Here is a 7,452-nt window from a genome sequence, read left to right as displayed (position 1 = left end):
TGCTATCCAGGTACCATGCAGGGGCCTGCTGAGCTCCAGGAAGTCTGTCAGAGAACCCGAAGGACTCATCTGCCACACTTAGTCTCCTGCCTGGATACACAACCTCAGATCATTCATTAATTAATTCATTAATTAATTCAGTCAATCAGTCATTAATTTATTATTGTCAACCATTCAGGCTGAGCCTGGGTTCAGGGTATATTCCAGTGCTGGTTACTGGACAGTGACAGTTAACCAGTGACTCACTAGGGAGCTGCTAGAATATAGGTAGCCTACAACAAGTAAATGCCACTATCCAGGTGTTGAAATGTGAGGCAAAAACACAAATTGGCTAGTTAAACCATTCTTTAATTAGGACTAAAGCTTTGCATTGCTTATGGATTGCAATAATCATGTAAACCCCAACCAATGTAACAGTGAACTGGTCAAGTAAATACTATCAGACAAGATCAGACAACAATACTGTACATAGTCATAGATCAAAACAACCTAAAGTAAAATACTAACATTGATCTTTCATTGAAAGAATGTAATAATGATGCATGTCGATTTTTCTAACATACTGTACGTTGGCAAACTCTTTAAAATCTATTTAATCTCCTTTACTAGAAACCTCAACCCATCACCATTTCCACAGATTATGGGCAAAGTCCATCGTTTAGCCTAGTTCCTGCAAATTAGGGTATTATATATACTGCAAACCAAAGCTGTCTGTAGCCCACATCTCAAGACAAATATAGTTTCTGTCCAAAGGTATGCAAGATGACTTAGGCTATGTGGACTAGTTGCCTTTCTTTTCAGTGGTAATATCACACACAGAAAGTCAGTCAGTGATTGTGTAGATACCAATAGGCAGAACATACATGATTATCACACAAACACAAGCATACATTTATTACATCAGTGGAAGATATCCGATTAATGAAAATAAATAAAACATATCATGATGACACTTATCAAAACAGGATGGATATAGTCAGAATGAACTACAGAAAACATATGAATGACAGATGAAACATGAATAAATTATATATTTAGTTCACAAAGGCCACAAAGAAAATCCAGCAATAATAGAATAGACATGCAACTTTACGCACAATTCTAGAAAAATAAAATCCAGTTTATAAGATAATATCTCATCATTACACAGAGATCTCTCACACTTAAATCAGGCATAGAGAGTAATTCAGTGTGAAAGAGATTGTGCTGCTTTTGCTACTTTGTTTGACCTCTTTCTGCCTGTTCTCTCCTGGCTGATAGGACATTTTGTTTGCAGTGCCTCAGTACGTTTTAAATCAGAGTTTAGAAAATGGTTATCGACATGATTAAACTCTGAAGTACATATACAGTGGATGTGCAGAACACCATACTCAGAAATGTATTGCCAGTATCTTGATTGTTTTGAGTATAAATTAATATTTCTTCATGCTAGACTGAGGACTTGGTACAGAAGTAGGCATACTGTAACTGATCTAGGAGTGTTAACAGAGAAAGTCAATGCGATCCTCCTCCTATTTACAACAATCTCTGTAGTTGTGAGAGCTGCACATTGTATTCTCCTGTATACATATCAAATAAGTACAAACATTTATGTTGATACTGTACTGTACTGGCAGTAAAACACAACTCCCCGATTAATGTTGCATGTGCAGGGTGATGGCTTCAGAACAATACAGCTGTGGTAATAGATGACTCACCTTCCACATGCCATTTCATAGGGCTTTCATAAGGCTTCCCACTGATCGATGAGGCCTATTCTCAAAAGTGCTTGTATGTATTTTATAGTATGCTTTTGCATGATGGATGATGTACAGAATGGTGTTCTGGGCAGACACTGATCACTGATCTATTCCTCAGTCAAAATACATGTATTATTGTATTTGAATGTATTTAAGGTGCATGTGATTTACTCCAGAAGTGGAACTTTTGGAACGGATCAATTTGGGTTTCATTTTCCTGGGTGCAGTAAATCAAGTGCACTCCATGTACAGTGATTGACAGTATTTGTGCAAACCCTTTGACCTGCCAATACGCTGATCCACTATCGGTTGCACTATTTCCCCAACGAACAGTCCAAGTTCCCAGTGGACTGGTCCTGGGTCAGTGTGGGATCAGCCAGGGCCCGCAGCGCCAGGAGCTGCTCAGTGCTGCTCATAGTGAGCTGCTGGTGCCAGTGTTGCTCCTGCATGGAGGCGTTAGCAGGCGCCGGTGGAGGTGTAGTACCGCGGTTCTCCACCTGTGGGAGCTGCTCCATCCAGTAAGTGAAGTGGCTGCAGGTGTCAGAGCAAGGGGCGTCAGAACCGCTGGGCATCGTCAGCAGAGGGAACACGTGATCCACCACCTCACCAAGACGCACGTATCTACGGGGAGGGGGGGGGGGGGGGCAAGGAGAGGAGGAGGAGAGGAGAAGGAGGAGAGGATGTGAGGAGGACAAGAGGAGAGGAGGGGGGGGAGGAGATGTCTACCCATCAGACAGTGACAAAACTAGTGACACAGTCACATTTAAAAGCTGTCTGTCCAAGTCTGAACACGTACGATGAGATGTTGGTCTTGGCATGCTCCTGGATCAGCTCTCCTTTAGGGTTGACAGTGAAGATCCTGTTCAAAGGGACTCCCACCTCTTTATATGAGAACACATCCTAGAAACAACCATCAAAGAATAGTTTTTAGTAGTAGTTTTCAGCATTTTTGAAATCATAGTCTATGTTAGCCCGTCATATTTTGAACATTTCCCTTCGTAAATTTGTTCTTCATAAAGGTTCTAAGAAAAGCCTCCGTCTGATTCATGACTTGCTCTTACAACACAGAATTTGTTCCCACTTATCTTCTCATAACGATGAATCCCATTGTTTCATAAATTGAAAGTGCGTGCCTAGCATAGCATAGGTATTAGCATAGCATAGGTAAACGCCACGCCATCCCCATAAAAGTAGCCTGGAAGCCAGACTCGATATAATCTGGACTTCCAGACGTCCAGAACGATTTTAGTAGGCGGGAGTTCTGTAACTTGCCTTTGCACACTCCTTCAGCCACAAAAACTTGCCAAATCCAACAGCGAAAACAACTCTGTTAGTGCACACTCTTGTTGTTTAATTGTTGTTATTGAGTCTATTTCTGCAATAACTGCACTTATGTCTGTGTTTATTCTACTAATGTTAACCTACCGCTTGTTGCTTCAGGAGACTGTTTTGCCAGCGGCCTGCATTTCATTTTCATGCATCAACTACGGGAACCAATCAGGGGCTGTGTCCCCACTGGGTGGCACAACAGCAGATGAAACGTCCCTGATTGGTGCCCCATTTTCTGGGAAAACTGAAATCGTTCTGGGCAGTTGGAAGTCCAGACCTTTTGCGAGGAAGTCTGGCTTCCAGGCTGCCATAAAAGAGCATGACATTGCGTGACGCGAGGTGATGTCAATAATAATACTTATTACTACTACTACTACTACTACTACTAATAATAATAATAATCATCTTTATTTATAGAGCACATTTCATACACAACGTGCCTCTCAATGTGCTTTACACAACATAAGAAATACAAAAGGCATATACAATAGACAACAGAAAAACAAAGTGTGTGTGTTGTACAATGTACAATGTGAGTGTGTTGTACTCACGGTGGGCCTGTTTCCAAAGGCAGCGTAGAAGGGTTGGGTGTTTGGGTAGAACAGGTTCTTTATATCTGTCAGACACTCCACCTTGAATTTCTCTGGCTTCTTCTCTATCACCTCCCTGTCATCAACACACACACACACACACACACACACACACTGAAGTTAGCTTTGGAATCATATAGACATGTCAAAGAGGACGACATTTTGTGTGTCCTGTATCTGCATGTGTTCTGTGCGTGTGTGCGTGTGTCTAACTAGTGTAGAGCAGAGAAGAGGCTGAGGACTGTGTGTGCGTGCGCATGTGTGTGTGCACGTGTGTGTGTGTGTGTGTGTGTGTGTGTAAGTGTGTGTCTGTGTGTGTCTAACCGGTGCAGAGCAGAGAAGAGGCTGAGGACTGTGTGTGCGTGCGCATGTGTGTGTGTGTGCACGTGTGTGTGTGTGTGTAAGTGTGTTTGTCTAACCGGCGCAGAGCAGAGAAGAGGCTGCTGGGACTGAGGAGGACGGGGCCCATGGGCAGCATGGTTCCTCTCTCATTCACCCAGTTCAGGTAGCCCCGCGTCATGTCGGCCATGCCGATGGCCCTGGCTGAGCAGTACAGGAACTTATAACCATTCCTGCAGGAGGGAGAGAAGGAGAAGGAGATAGTTGCCTCTGTGTATGAAATGCGCTATACAAATAACGTTTGATTTGATTTGATTGAGACAGAGACTTTTGAATTTCAGACATTTTAATGAGAAATTCATGACCTCTCATAACCCTTTAACCACACAACTGAGGGCAGCCTACGAAGCAGGCTTGATCTAGTCAGGCTTCTGAAGCTACAGTAGCCCTCTTGAGTTGGCTCCACAGCCCTGTTCAGGCTAACTACGAACGAAGTCTGTGATCCAAACCTCAAAGCCAACTCAACTCAGGCATGTCCTGACTAAAGCCAACCGGCCCACATCAACTAGTCCTTTCTCCAACACTCGTACTGTGACATCAGAGCAGTCAGAGCAGCGGCTCCGCCCACAACCCCGGAGGAGAGAGCAGTCAGAGCAGCGGCCCCGCCCACAACCACGGAGGAGAGAGCAGTCAGAGCAGTGGCTCCGCCCACAAACACGGAGGAGAGAGCAGTCACAGCAGCGGCCCCGCCCACAACCACGGAGGAGAGAGCAGTCAGAGCAGTGGCCCCGCCCACAACCACGGAGGAGAGAGCCAGTCTAGGAGGGTACGTTCGTCCCCTGGTTACCGGAGAGACGAGATAAGCGAACTTTTGTCGTGACGGCTGACGCCAAAATCAAAATTAAAGGAATGGCAAACTGGACAAATTAATTGTATTCGCTGCGATTTCCGCAGCATATTTTTTTGTATGTATATTTTTTGCTCGGCCCAGGCACCACCATTCGTCTGAACCAAACAGAGTATTTCCAGTATGTGAGAACACGTCTGTCACGGACAATAGGGACTTTAAGCAACAACGGTTTTCAGGACTGCTACGGTGTCCGGAAATAGATCTGTTATGACGCTATCGCCGTAGCGGTCAAAATTGTTAAGAAAACAGCCGACCGGTCCCTACGGCGAAGCGTCTCCGAGACGTTGTAGCCACTACGCAAAACGGTTTTGCCGTCGTAGAATCAGCTGCTACGGCAGGCAGGTTTATCTATCAAGCACTGATCCATTTCCGGTCACCGTAGCGGCCCGTCTTAGCGGTCGTTGCTTAAAGTCCCTAATCTCCTGTTGTGTGCTACATGTATGAAATGACAACTCCTGATTCTCGTGAAAACAGCCATAGAATCTCATAGAACTGACAAACGGACGGGCACAGTTCTAATACAGTACACAGCTTGTGGAGACATGATGTGCGGCGTACACTAAACCACTGCTTACTGGCTGACTTTGTGGTAAAGGTGGGCGATGCCCTGGTGGGTCCAGTCTTTGCCCAGAGTGGGCAGGATGTGCCCCAGCGTGTCGGACCTGAAGCAAGAGAGACAGCAGAATGGCATGTTGGTTTAAGGAATGCATGCAACACACACGCACACACGCTAGTATTGAATGGTATACCGATAGGTGCCTCGATACTCTGCCGTAAAAAACTACCTTTTTATTAGTACGTTAAGAATGAGCCATATTTCTGAGTTGTGTCGATGTGTGACAGCGAGACAGTGTGCGTGTGTGTGTCTCTCTCTTTCTGCTACTCTGTCCCTCTGGGGCAGTGTTTGTGTGTGTGTGTGTGTGTGTGTCTAGCGCTCTGCTTCTCTCTGTCCCTCTGCTACTCCCTAGAGAGAGTGTCAACCGTTAGTCCAGCGTCCAGTTCACCAAACTACTTTCAGAGAGATTCGCATTTTTGCAAATGTTGGGGCCGAACATTAACAGAATTTTTTTAAAAATAGTTTGTAAAGAATGTTTGGGAAGGAAAGTGAAAGGGCTGAGGGCTGCTCAGTTGGTCACAGTAGACAGTGGCGGAAGATTTTCAAAAGCAAAAGTGCCTATTTGGCCTTATTTCAATACTATAGGGAGCCTCATAACATTAATGAGGCAATCTGTAAACTCTGAAGTGATTAACGTGAGCACCGCTGCTGTGTGCTAAGAGGCTGCGACCCACTCTGTTGCAGTGAAGGAGAGGGGATCAGTAGCCTGGCTCCAGCCACCGAATCTGAATGGCAATATGAGTGTCAGGCTGGGGGAGCAGAGCAAACACTTTCAGTTTATAACTGTGCATCCCAAGCTTATTCTTTTACAAATTAGTTATTTTTTTATTGCATGTATAAAATAATAAATTAAATATATTTAATTAATTTTGATTTATTAAGTTTAAACAGTTGACATTCCTGCTCTGCCTCAGCAGACAGCAAACACTGAGATCAGTAGGCTACAAATGACATTGGATTATTCCATTAGCCTACTTTACCTGATGTTTTAGGTTTTTGCCGTGGTATTGTTTCAGCATTGGTATCAAGATATTTTTTAGCAGGTATCGTATTAAAGTTATAATTGTGGTATTGTGACAAAACTAACATACACACACACACACACATGCTCATACACACACACATACACACACACACACACACACACACACACACACACACACACACACACACCTGGTGATGGTGCCGTCGATGTCAGAGATGACGATCTTGTCGTCCCAGCTCCAGAGGTAGATGGTGCCGTGGCAGCGGCAGGTGCCCTGGTACTGGGTGGTGACGCTGAACACCACGTCGTTAGGACCCTCCTCCAGCTGGAGGGACCTCTGAGGAGGGAGGAGAGAAGAGGCGGAGAGAGAGGGATGAAGAGAGGAGAGGTGGAGACAGGAAAGATAACATAGATAAGGGAGGAAGATAATCCATTTTTTGTTCCCCTCTCATCCTGTGTGGTTTATCTGTGATTCTGTCTCAGTTTCTCAAATTCAGTTTCTTAAAACATAAACAGTGAGTGATAGCATAAAAAGCCTCTCATACCTTATGACAATAGATGCCTGTAAAATGAGATTATTGGTTATGATAGTACGGTTGATTTTGTCAAGGCCATGTTCACCCAAAGGAATCACTCAGTGTGATTTCAGTGTTTCTGAAATCATTGTAAATATCTGACTAGCAGTTTTAAAGCATACTGTAGTAGTACTGTAGAACCAGGCGTCTCACCAGCTGATCCGAGGTTAGCCGGAGCGTCTTCTTGTAAGACACTCCTCCCAGGATGAGCTGGGGCTCTGATTGGACGGAAGGAGGGCTGTGCTTGGCTGCTCTGTGCTCCTCGTCGCTGGAGGAGGATTCGTCTTTTCGCCTGGAGACGGACATGACAGGGCAGACGTCAGGCCAGGAGCTGCTCCTCCTACACAGCGCTGGTCTCTGGGTGAATTT

At 44.8% G+C, this 7,452-nt stretch overlaps 1 protein-coding gene across 1 annotated transcript in view; it reads right to left on the bottom strand.

Annotated features, from left to right (window-relative positions):
- Positions 1–2,053: 2,053 nt before the first annotated feature.
- LOC311321945 (phosphatidate phosphatase LPIN1-like) overlaps positions 2,054–7,452 on the bottom strand; it is a gene marked incomplete at both ends in the record, with an annotated part of 34,806 nt that continues 29,407 nt past the window's right edge. Inside the window, 7 exons of the mRNA XM_084453959.1 lie at positions 2,054–2,360; positions 2,536–2,639; positions 3,620–3,734; positions 4,078–4,230; positions 5,483–5,569; positions 6,697–6,845; positions 7,237–7,375. Coding sequence (XP_084310085.1) covers positions 2,054–2,360; positions 2,536–2,639; positions 3,620–3,734; positions 4,078–4,230; positions 5,483–5,569; positions 6,697–6,845; positions 7,237–7,375 — 1,054 coding nt within the window. The remainder of the gene's footprint in view (positions 2,361–2,535; positions 2,640–3,619; positions 3,735–4,077; positions 4,231–5,482; positions 5,570–6,696; positions 6,846–7,236; positions 7,376–7,452) is intronic.

Source organism: Borostomias antarcticus (assembly GCF_949987555.1).
Source record: "Borostomias antarcticus genome assembly, chromosome: 19".
In the NCBI taxonomy this organism is placed as follows: domain Eukaryota; kingdom Metazoa; phylum Chordata; class Actinopteri; order Stomiiformes; family Stomiidae; genus Borostomias; species Borostomias antarcticus.
This window is presented reverse-complemented; position numbering and strand designations above follow the sequence as displayed.